Below are 12,697 nucleotides of genomic sequence, written 5' to 3'. Positions count from 1 at the left end.
GAATGTGTAGTTAGAAAATTATGAATTTTCTTTTATGAGATTATGAGTACATTCATAATCTCATAACAGAAAATTCATAATCTAAAAGAAACACACGCCGTTAACAGCACATTAACTAATTTTTTTCTGTAAAAACGATACCGTTTGGACCCGTGTTCACCATTTTCCCAGGCATAATTTGCGGGACCCCTTCTTCCCCCTCCAAATCAGCTTCTCACTCCCCATCAAAAAAACAAAATCATCCAAAAATCATTATTGGTTTTTCCAAAAAAACAAAATCATTGTTGGTGATGCTTTGATTAATATTAGTATGTACTACTATTGGGAACTTACTTATTAATTGGCCAGCCCATACTAAAGTTGTACCGTCCTTTGCCCAACCCAATACTAATTTCTCTCGCCTTTAACTGCCGCCCATAACAGCCACAGCAGCCCAGCCGTCTCTTCCACAATTATTATTGGTCCACATAACTATGTGAATTATACTATTGAATAATATATATTTTATACATAAATAATATATTTTTAATATATTAAAATTGTATATTATATTTAAAGAAAAATACATTATTTGAGAATTGAAAATATATTGTTTATATAATATACATTGAATACACAAATAATATACTTTTAGTATATTAAAAATAGAAAATATTACATGTACTCATATTCTTTATTCTCAATTTTTACTTCCACACTTAAAATATTTATGTAAACACTTTTACATGAACTCACGTGAAAAAATGACCTATCAGAACCCACCACAGGAATAAATTTGAGAAAATAAGATTTGGGAGTACAATAGAAGAGTTAATTCCATAAGAGGTCACTTGTTTTTTGTGACATTTTCAAATTTAGTCTCAGACTATCGTTTCGTTTTTGTCATTTAACATCCTAGAATTAACTCACAATAGAACTTTAAAGTATACTTTAAAAAAAAAAAAATTATAATCCACCCAATAATTTACCCGTCGACCAAAAAAAACACAATAATTTGCCCATCTTCCACTTCCCCAGAAATACCAATGTACTGTAATAATTTCTCCCTCTACGACAACCTCGTAATCTCGTATAGTCGTCGTACCCCCATCTCTGTTTTTGTATTTATTCACTTAATCTTTAGCCTCTGTTCAGCAAGTAAGTCTCGGTCATCGGCATGGAGTCAGCAAACATTGCCGTCGATGCAAGATCCAAATTTTCCGACGAACTGACGCCGGAGAAAGACGTGCAGAGCGAAATTGATCGGGTGGGAGCGTCTCTGGCGTTACTCGAGATAAGCCCAGTTGTCGATTCCGGCAGTAGCAGTGGAGGAGTTGCAGATGTCGCCGCCGTGGACGGCGGTTCTTCGCGGCGGAAACTCATTATACTGGACGTCAATGGCCTCCTTGGAGACGTAGTCAGGCGCCGCGTCCCTGGCGGTGCCAGCTTTTCAGGAGGAACAAGTGAGACAACGACCAAGCTTTTTAAATTTCCTTAATTCTCGCTCTTGAACGTTGTACTGATCTTATTATACCTTAATTCTCCGAATTTAATTGCAGTCATTAAGCGGCCCTTCTGCGACGATTTTCTGCGTTTTTGCTTCGACAAGTTTGATGTCGGCATCTGGTCTTCCAGACTCAAGTAATCTCAATACTTGTTCAAACTTCAATTCTTGGTTCTGTCATTACAACAACATTAACATATATATGTGCAGGAAAAATCTTGACCCAATTGTTGATTATCTACTGGGAGATCAGAAGAAAAAGCTGTTGTTTTGCTGGGTAAGATTCAGAATCTTTTATACATTCAGTGCACGCAAAGAATCCAATAAAGACAACTCGGCCAAATTGGTCAGACAGTTGATTTGATAATTATAAAATTTCAAATTTAATTTTCAATTGATCAGAGTAGTCTATTGGCCTTCTGATTTACTTCTATATGATTATTTGCCGGTTACTCTCGAGTGCTGACAACGAGTTTATTAGTCACCTAAAAAGAATCCAATATGGGATTTGATTCTTATTACGTTGTCTATTGATGAAATCTGCAGAATATGTCCAATTGTACCCAGACAGGCTTCAAAACTCCTGAGAACAAGCATAAACCCTTGGTTTTGAAGGAGTTAAGGAAAATATGGGAGAATGAATTCCCTAATCTACAATGGTTCGTCAAAGGATACTACAATGAATCAAACACATTGCTTTTGGATGATTCTCCTTACAAGGCCTTACTCAATCCTGTGAGTACAAATTAAATTAAATCGTTTGAAAAAATACATTATGGATATGATATGATGTGACTTTAATTGTTTTTGGTGCTTAGGTTCATAGTTCAATCTTTCCTGAGACCTTCAAGTTGATGAACAAGAACGATAAAGCATTGGGTCCCGGAGGTGATCTTCGAGTGTATTTAGAATGTTTAGCAGATGCTGAGGATGTGAGGGGGTATGTTGAAGAGCATCCATTTGGGCAGAAGGCCATTGATGAAACTAGCTCCAACTGGAATTTCTACTCTCAGGTTCTTGGATCCCTTCCATGATTCATAGCTTTCAGCTGATGTTCCCTGTTCTGGTCTAAAGAATGTAACATACAGATGTATGTATGATCAATTGAATATGTTATTATTAATTAACTGGTACTAGTATTTTCACCCGTGCATTGTAAGAAAATGATTTGTTATAATATTTTATAAAAATTTGAACTGATATACAATTATATAATTATAACAACGAATATTATGTAGTGCAATTGATGAAATGTGTTGGATGAATTATGTTTTATAATGTTATCATCGCTTGAATTCGAATAAATAATTGTCCAATAAAATCGATATGCAATATGATTTATGTAATTATATTATTACTAAAATAAATATGGAAAAAATGAAAAATAATTTAATTATAATTATTATAAAAATAAATTCAACGAACCTTAATACTATAATAATTATTAGGCAATTATTATCTACATCTGCAAAACTACAAATACATACATACAAATACAAATATACAAATCTACTAAGTGTCAATAATGTTAGGCCCATAACTGGAACAAAAAAATGTCGGTGTAATTGTTTCTGTAAATGAATGGTTCATATTATTTTAATTTTAGTATTTTTTTAATGATTTTCCTTATTTACCCTCTATTATATTATTTTCTTCCCTTAAATAACCCTGGATTCCCTTAGTATAAACTTTAGTAACGGAATATTCCGTTAACTATTTATTATTCTTAACTTACTCATTAGTTTTTATAAGAAATGTCTTAAGTTCGAACCTCATTCCAATCAGAGTTGGCGTAGTTGTTAAATATATACTACGAATATGTTAAAATATACGGAGTATTAAAAAAATAAATACAATATAAAATTTAACATAAACTTTGGTCAAATAATTAGCCCGACTAAGTACAAAACATTCAAAGTTAAGATTATAAATCATGAACTTTGAAAATAATTTTCTTGCATTAAAAAAAAAAAATTATGTTAAGTTTTTTTTTTTTTTTTTTTTTTTTCCGTTTAATTAATCTTCGTTTGATTATTTAGAACAAAACTCAATATTTCAATTATGCTTTGTGTATTATTGGAATGATTTATGTCATTATGGTATTAATATTTTTTTGTATGTCTTTTTATAACGGTACAATTGTACATTACTTTACAAATATTACACTATTATTTTTTTTATCGGACAAAATTGTTCTTACATCATTGTCAGACCTGCATAACCTAATTACAAAGTTGTTGATCAGAAATACAATTACACCTGCAACCTAATTACAAAATTGTTGATCAGAAATACAATTACACATGCGACCTAATTACAAAGTTGTTGATCAGAAATACAATTACACATGGACTCTAAAACGATAGGACAATTTTTCAAAGAATTGACAATGTTACATCCCACTAGCTCAAATTGTACAAGTTTACACACATCATTCTTAAAATTTTATCAATGTATGAAAGCTTCTAAAAAAATTTGTAACTTAATTTTATTATATCATTATAACAATATCTATTGTAACAATATATTTTGAATTATTTATTATAATAATCTATTGACAACAATTTTTATTGACGAACTCTCAAAACAAATTTTCTCAAGAACAAATGTAAATTAAAAAAATCAATGAGTTTAATGTTGTTGATGAAAGGTATGTACGCCTCTTTATTATTCTTATTAAATAAATTGATTTATGTACGCCACTTTATTATTCTAGTTAGTTTATCCTACTTTATTTTGCCAAGGCTTCATTTGCCTCATTAATGCCGGGAAATTCTATTTGCACCACTCATTTTGCTATGTACACCCCCTATTTAATAGGTGTAATAGCTTTATAGGTGGTGTAAATAAAAAAGTGCTATTTGCACCACCTCATTAAATGTAGTCAAACATTAATCTTTATTTTTTTTTATTTAATAATCAATCTCGTTATTATTATTATTATTATTATTATTATTATTATTATTATTATTATTATTATTATTATTATTATTATTATTATTGTTGTTGTTGTTGTTGTTGTTGTTGTTGTTGTTGTTGTTGTTGTTGTTGTTATTATTATTATGTTTTAATGCCTAATTATTTTGTGCAATATTTTTTTTAAGTTTTTATTTTCAATACATATTTTTTTAAAGTTTCTTTTTTCAATACATCTTTTTTTTGTTCAATACATCTTTTTTTAAGTTTATATTTTCAATACTTATTTTTGTTTATGTTTTAATTTTAAATAAAGAGAAATAATAATTAATTTTGTTATTCTAATATTTTTTATAACTCAAATTTTTTGTATACATTATTTTAAATTGATTTAACTATAAATTGAAATATAAAATGATTACTAGTGATATTTGAAATGAATAAATATAAATTAATTTTCTACCTATCTTTTTATACTGTAAATACCGTAACAATTTTATAAAGATATATGTGGGTTATAGTTCTAACAATTTTGATGTAGTTAAAATTCTATAAAGATATGTGGGTTAGAATTCTATTGAGACTTTGAAATATAAATTGATTTTCTACTTATCTTTTTATACTGTAAATACTGTAACAATTTATAAAGATATGTGGATTAGAGTTCTAACAATTTTGAGGTAGTTAAAATTCTAATCATAAAATAAGTGGAGGTCAAGGCTTCTAATCATAAAATAAGTCTACTGCATGCGTTCCTATACTCTTTCTATTTTGAATTTTGTATTTATGGTTGTCCTTCCGTCTTTGTAGAATAGTTTCCTACAATTGTGTACTCTTTGTAGTATATATTGCTCTATGTACTCAATATTACTCAATAAATTGATTTTTTACCTATCTTTTTATACTGTAAATACAATAAATTGATTAATTTACAACTATATTCACAACAAATTAAATTAATTCAGTATATAGATAGATTCACCAGTCACTCAATAAATAAAATTCCAAATTCATTGCTCTTTATACTATAATTTTCTCTCTTGAAATGGATCAAAGAGATTGTTATTTAGTCAACTGAGAAATTATATCCAATTTAAATGAATCCTAATTACCTAGCAAGCAAGAAAAAAGTGGCTTAAAATACAAATAGCAACACCCATAGAAATAAATAACAATTCATTAACAATTCAATTCTGTCTATTTGTTTATACTGTAAATACAATAAATTGCTTAATTTACAACTATATTCACAACAAATTAAATTAATTTACAACTATATTCACTAAATTGATTAATACTATAATTTTCTCTCTTGACATGGAACAAAGAGATTGTTATTTAGTCAATTGAGAAATTATATCTAATTTAAATGAATCCTAATTACCTAGCAAGCAAGAACAAACTGACTTAAAATACAAATAGCAACACCCATAGAAATAAATAACAATTCATTAACAATTCAAATTCAAATAATAACTTAAAATACCTCATAATGTCCTTGACTTTGATTTTGATCATTGTAACTAAGTAACTGGCTTTGATTCTGATTATTGTAACTAAAAAAATATTCTATCCAATCATCCATGGCTTATAGATTGTGTGATATATATACATATCACACACCCCACATATATATAGAGTCATATGAGTCCAATTTGTATTCTCTGCTGCCCAAATTATCAGTAATTTCATCTCACAAACATCAATATTGACTAATTGTTTTAAAAAAATATGTATTGAAATTAGAAACTTAAAAAAATGTATTAAAATTAGTAACTTAAAAAATATATATATATGTATTGAACAAAAAAAAAAAGATGTAGTGTAAATAGAAACTTAAAAAAAATATTTATTGAAACTTAAAAAAATATTGCATAAATAATTAGGCATTAAAACAAATAAAAAAAAACAAAAACAAAAAAACAAAAAACAAAAAATAAAAACAAAAACAAAACAGTGACTGGGTTCATCTATTTTTTTTTAAAAAAAATTAATATTTTAATTAATTAAGTTTTGAATTAAAATATTATTAATTATATCTCATAAATGAGATTTGGTTAATGTGGTGCAAATAGCAAAATAAATTTTTATTTGACTATTTACACCACCTATGTAATTATTAAAAGTGTTCACCTTTTTACAATTTCAAGATACTTTATAATCATTTTTTGTCAAAGGGTGATGCAAATAGCAACACCCTTAATGCCCTCTCATGTAAACAATTCCGTGGGGAGTATCAAGAAACACAAAGCATTTGAGAATATAAATAACGTTGATTGATTCAATGACTCATCAGGACCAAATATCAATGTGTACAAGTGATATGTTCATTTTAGACATAATTTACACATTGTCACTGTTGAAATTTGAACCTTGTTATTTTTTTTCAAATATTGTCTAATGAACTAAGTAAACTAAGCCCTCCGAACAAGTAATGACTTTTCTTGAAATAGGAGTTCCACACTTCCACTACTTCATTTATAATAACATATTAAATTTGAATTTTATAAATAAAACAAAAGACATTAATCTCATCAATTCTATATATATTGGAAAATGGATAAAATGCTAAAATTTCTACATTAGAAAATAGAATAAAGTACGAAAAGGATTTAGTTGCCTCCTGTATTAGCTTGTTTTGAAGAATCCAATTATCATTGACCGACGACCAAGAATGGGAGTATGGGTAATGGGGACATTATACCTAACATTTTAAGAAAAATTTTGTCACGCTTATAAAAATATCGCATTTTAATTAAATTTTAAAAATAAAATGATGAATTCTAATTATACAAACCCAACTCCTAAATCTAGCTCGTTCTCATTTGTATAAGTTTGACCGAGCCTTATATATATATATATATATATATATATATATATATTAATTTACATCGACCAATTATTCATTTGAGTGCATTAAGTTGGAAGTTAACGTGATCTGAAATTTATAAAGAAGAAAGTTTAATTTGGATAAAAAGTATTTAATTACTATATATGTAATAATAGTAAGAAAGAACAAGTGCTTTTATCCTTTATATAAGTCTCCAACATTAGCAATCATATTCCGGTACTTACCTTCCTCCTTTACAAGGTTAGTTATACGAGTAATAAGACATGCAATATAAAAGTCTTGAGATTAAGGTTTAACCTTACTTATAACACTCAACAATGAGCGACAATCATTATTGCGTGAACTGTGGTCCACTATTAAGAGTCAAATAGGTCATTGAATTGCACACCAAACTACAATTAGACTATCAAACTCAAAAAAGATGTAATTAGGTCCCTAAACTACACAAATTTATGCAATTAAGTCTAAAATGACATGTTTATCTGCCATGTAGGTTACGAATTTTAAAAATAATTTTTAAAATAATTTTAAACAAAAAATTATTTAAAAAAAAAAAAAAAAAAAACAGAACGGTCTCCGGCCGTTCTTTTTTTTTTTTTTTTTTTAAATAATAATTAATTTTTTGTTTAAAATTATTTTTAAAATCCACAACCTCCACGTCAGCAAAGTATTAGGTAAATAGGCATTTTAGACATAATTGCATGAATTTGTGTAGTTTAGTGACCCAATTGTACTGTTTTGAGTTCGATGGCCTAATTGCAACTTGGTATGCAGTTCAGTGACCTATTTAACCCTTATTCCAAAAATATATAAAGTACATTATTATAACACATAAAGTGTATTATTCTAACTCAAAATATATTATATTACCCCATAAATTTTATTATTCTAACACATAAAGTACATTACACATTATTCTAAATTATAAAATACATTATTCTAACTCATAAAATATACTAATCTTACTCTATAAATTTTATTATTCTAATACATATAAAGTACATTATCTCATTTCAAAATATTCATTATTCTAACACACGCGTAAAGTAATATATATATATATATATTTTTTTTTACATAAAAAAACGTCATTTTAAACTGTGTGGACCAATAATTTGCCAATGAGACATGTATCCTAGTCTTCTAGTCAAATATATTGGGCTTGGACCAACATGCTGGACCGAACAACATATATATAACTTTTTTCTTTTAAAATCTGGGAGGGGCATTAAACGATTTTTCTTTTAAAAACAGTAATATATATAATAGAGCAACGCAGCTGGAAGGAAATGGACATGCACTAAGGGACAGGGGTCCAGAATGAAAGTGATCACCTCTCTATTATAAACCTGGAAACAGGATGCATGGTGTTGATTGATTGATTCATAATTCATTGCAATTAATTCTCAACACAATTAATAAATAACAACTAAGGCCTTTTATCATTTTTCTCATGCCCACCCTCAACTTAACCATACAAATTTTAGAGCCTAGAACCCTAACTTTAATTGCTGAAAATTTTTCTAACAATCACAATTAAAATACTTTATTCTTTAAAAAAAAAATTGATCATTGGTGATTAGAAATCTTGGTTTAATTTCCCAGCAATAAAGGTATATATGGTTTGATTGCAAATTTAGGGTCCGTTTGGAAAGTAGGAAAATGACTTCTAGAAAATGTTTTCTGAAAAATGAGTCATTTTCCTGCAAACATTTTCCTTTCCCGTGTTTGGTTGCATTCTGGAAAACTGTTTTTGTGTGTTTGGTTCATTTTCTGAAAAATGAGTAGAATTGTATAATTAAACATTTTAATTATTTTATTTAGAATATTACAACATGTATAATAATATAATAATAATTTTAAATATAATAAAAAAATAACTAATAATATATCAAAAATATTATGATGGTGTAGTGGTAGTGGTGTTATATAATAATAATAATAATAATAATAATAATAATAATAATAATAATAATAATAATAATAATAATAACTGGTGGTGGTATGACGGTGGTGGTGGTGGTGGTGGTGGTGGCGGTAGTTGTAGTGGTATGGTGGTGGTGGTGGTGGTGGCGGCGACGCTGGTTGCGGTGGTATAGTAGTGGTGGTGGTGGCGGTGGTATGGTCGTGGTGGTGTGATGCTGGTGGTGTGGTAGTGGTGGTGGTTGCGGTGGTATGGTCGTGGTGGTGTGATGCTGGTGGTGTGGTAGTGGTGGTGGTTGCGGTGGTATGGTGGTGGTGGTGGCGGTGACGACGGTGGTTGCGGTGTTATGGCGGCGGCGGTTGCGGTGGTATGGTGGTGGTGGTGGCGGCGACGACGGTGGTTGTGGTGGTAGCAGCGGTGGTGGTGGTGGCGGCAGCGGTGGTGGTGTGATGGTGGTGGTGTGGTGGCAATGGTATGGTGGTGGTGGTGGCAGCGAAGATGGTTGCGATGGTATGGTGGTGGTGGTGGTAGCAGCGGTGGTGGTGATGGTATGGTGTTGATGGTGTTGGTGGTGGTAGTGGTTGTGGTGGTATGGTGGTGGTGTGATGGTGGTGGTGTGGTGGCGGTGGTATAGTGGTGGTGGCGGCGGCAGTAGTGGTGGTGATGGTGGTAGTGAGGTGGTGGTGGTATGGTGTTGATGATGTTGGTGGTGGTGTGATGTTGGAGTAAAAGTTGGAAAATGACTTCCCCCAAAAAAAGGGGAAGTCATTTTCCTCCAAAACAAGCTTATTTTCCAAAGTCAACGGAAAATGATTTCCATTGACTTGATTTTTCAGGCACATCCAAACAGTGAAAACTTGGAAAATGATTTCCAGAACTCATTTTCCAGGTTTCCAAACACACCCTTAGTCTCTCACTACTTAAATTCTTACATATATGTATATATACCAAAAGATCAAAAGATCAGAGAAGAAAATTAAAGCCCACAATCAAAAAAATAAAAATAAAAATAAAAGCATGGTCCAAGGCATTGAATTAATCTTGCATGCAATGATGAAGTGGTTTGATATATAGCACATGCATCATGCAGCATGGCCTACAGTACTGCATGCTTCCCTGAAACCTACTTATCATCATTCATGACTTTTGGAGAGTTTGGCATATATGCCTAAACTATAACAAAGCTAAGTCATCATCACTTTATATATGTATATTGAATATAATGACTTATGAGGCAATATAATGTCACGTTGTTTGTTTCTTCCATACCCATTTTTCTTCCTTTGCGTACGGCAGAGTAGATGAACAACTTTGTTGACACTCAATAATCTTTCAGATTGATCTTCTCTTCTTTCCCACATTAATTAACAAGCTAGCTAGCTAGAAGGCAAAATCATATCCATGTTTAATATATTTATTGTGTTTAACATTCAATTCCAACTTGTTGATCGAGCATATAGTATATAAACATAAATGTGCGAGCAACCCAACTATCAATTTAGACTTTTAGTTGATATGATAACACATGTTTTAATTTGGTATCAGAGTTAACTTTATGCCAAAGGCATCCAACTCACACATGTGAGAGAGCAACATAAATGTACAGTCCAACTATCAATTTATCCGTTTAGTTGAGATGCATGGTACCACATGCTTTAATTTGGTATCAGAGTCAACCTAACGCCAGATTGAAGGTCATGCCAAAAGTAACTGATATGTGAGGGTGACACATAAATTAAATATGCAATCAATTAAATTAGCTTTTAGTTGAGATGGTACCACATGCTTTAGTTTGGTATTAGAGTCAACCTCATGCCAAAGATCATGTTAAAAATAAACGACTCATACATGTGAGGGGGCTACGTAATATAAATGTGCAACCTACCTATCACCTTATTAGGGTTTTAGTTGATGATATGGTAACACACGCTTGAGATATGATGAATTTGCATGCAGTACATATGCATGCATCTATGTTATCCATTAGAAGCAGTGTAAAATGGAACATGCATGCATGAAATGTGGAAATATAGATGATGAGTTGTGGCTTCTGCAGCTGCTCGGATCCCTAAGCCTTGCATGGGTATTGCAAATTGTTTGGGATGTTCTGATCTGATCTGCACAATTTTGTTTAATTATTTATGCATGTAATCCACTCAGACCCTAAAGAAAATAATGAAAAATAAGCTTAGAATTGAAAGAGATGGTCAAGTGGGATGGGTGCAATGGAGTTTCTTTTATGTAAAGATTACGAATTTGATTATTGTTAACACTGGATCTGTCGTGTCGGACCTTCTTGGTTTTGTAGTTTATCTCTCTTGTGTGATTTGTGAACTTAACTATTATATAGGAACATAATTTATCGCATGAATGATGGAAGTAATTTTTTTTTCTGTTCACTTAATTATTAAGCAACACATGATGGGAGTATTAATTACTGGAATGATATTATCATTTTCTTTAATTAAAATTAAATAGATTATTGGTTTGAATATGACTTGATGATTTTAATTAAAGTATAGAAAGACGATCCATTTGAACACCGTACCCTCGATGAGATCACACGAGAATTGAATGAAGCAAATGATTGTAACTTATTGTCATGTGCAGTTCTTACACAGTTTTCTGGTTCCCAATGATATGATCTGTAAATCCCTGAATAATAATATAATTATATTATTGGGCATACATTATTCACCCCTCATCCTTGACTTTCAGTCCCTCCCTATTTGGCTATTTAAAAAAAAAAAAAAAAAAAAAAAAAAAAAAGAAGAAGAAGACCATACAACAATTTGCCTATTCAACGCTATGATGCACATGTGACTTGCTTTGATACCAATTGTCAGGATCAAACGCTTATCTCTATACAAAAAATTATAGCTAATAGCGAAAACACAATTTTATTCCTTTATATTTGCGTAACAGTCAGCGACGCCATGTACATTTCGATAATAGAATATTAGACTTGGCTCTTTGAATTGTTGCCCAACAAATCTTAACAATACATTTTACAAAATTACCATGTACAATAGTATCACTCCAACATGTATCGTTTTATATAGTAACATATTAGATATACACGACAAGTAACGCTTAATCGATCTTTACACTTAATTTAAGTTTTGTTTAATGGAGCTGAGCTGCTGAGGTGGCACACTGAGATGGAATCTTGACTGACTACCTAGATTCAAATTTGGTAGCTATATATGAAGAAGTGCAACCGATCATACATTAAATTAAAAGGACCGACTTAATTCATAGTACTCACATTATATACCTTGTTGCCTACCTTCCTTTCTCATCTGCCTTATCAAATCTATGAACCCATGTACCTAGGGACCACCCTAATTTAATCAACTCAAATAATACTTGCTCCTTACTTATAATTCTAGCTTACAAAAATATTGATTTAACTCTTATATTATTTCTGGTAAACTCATTAAAAAATTGCTAATTAATTAGAACTTCGTTTTTATTACGGAGTATTATTTAGAATCATACAACTTAGTTCCCAAGCCAACTT

The 12,697-nt window shown here is 30.4% G+C and overlaps 1 protein-coding gene across 2 annotated transcripts; it reads left to right on the top strand.

Moving 5' to 3' along the window:
• Nucleotides 1–1,011: 1,011 nt before the first annotated feature.
• LOC109188790 (uncharacterized FCP1 homology domain-containing protein C1271.03c-like) lies at nucleotides 1,012–2,628 on the top strand. 2 transcript variants are annotated; one of them, XM_019339414.1, is made up of 5 exons: nucleotides 1,012–1,448; nucleotides 1,539–1,620; nucleotides 1,694–1,760; nucleotides 2,030–2,218; nucleotides 2,302–2,628. In XM_019339414.1, exons 1-5 carry the CDS (start codon nucleotides 1,157–1,159, stop codon nucleotides 2,515–2,517), a joined length of 846 nt encoding a protein of 281 aa, XP_019194959.1. In that variant the 5' UTR covers nucleotides 1,012–1,156; the 3' UTR covers nucleotides 2,518–2,628. The 2 variants fall into 2 exon arrangements, with proteins under 2 accessions (XP_019194959.1, XP_019194960.1); XM_019339415.1 differs by having other exon boundaries at nucleotides 1,012–1,442; nucleotides 2,302–2,627.
• The last annotated feature ends 10,069 nt before the right edge of the window (nucleotides 2,629–12,697 follow it).

The sequence above is a fragment of the Ipomoea nil genome, unplaced genomic scaffold (assembly GCF_001879475.1).
Source record: "Ipomoea nil cultivar Tokyo-kokei standard unplaced genomic scaffold, Asagao_1.1 scaffold1509, whole genome shotgun sequence".
NCBI lineage: Eukaryota > Viridiplantae > Streptophyta > Magnoliopsida > Solanales > Convolvulaceae > Ipomoea > Ipomoea nil.
Note: the sequence above shows the minus strand (reverse complement) of the source record. Positions and strands in the feature narration are given on the sequence as shown.

Bases quoted from the DNA above. Each gene is read 5' to 3' on its own strand.
- LOC109188790 (XM_019339414.1), top strand. From the start codon at position 1,157: ATGGAGTCAGCAAACATTGCCGTCGATGCAAGATCCAAATTTTCCGAC. The intron at 1,449-1,538 runs CAACGACCAAGC...ATTTAATTGCAG, and splicing joins TTCAGGAGGAACAAGTGAGA to TCATTAAGCGGCCCTTCTGC. The intron at 1,621-1,693 runs GTAATCTCAATA...ATATATGTGCAG, and splicing joins ATCTGGTCTTCCAGACTCAA to GAAAAATCTTGACCCAATTG.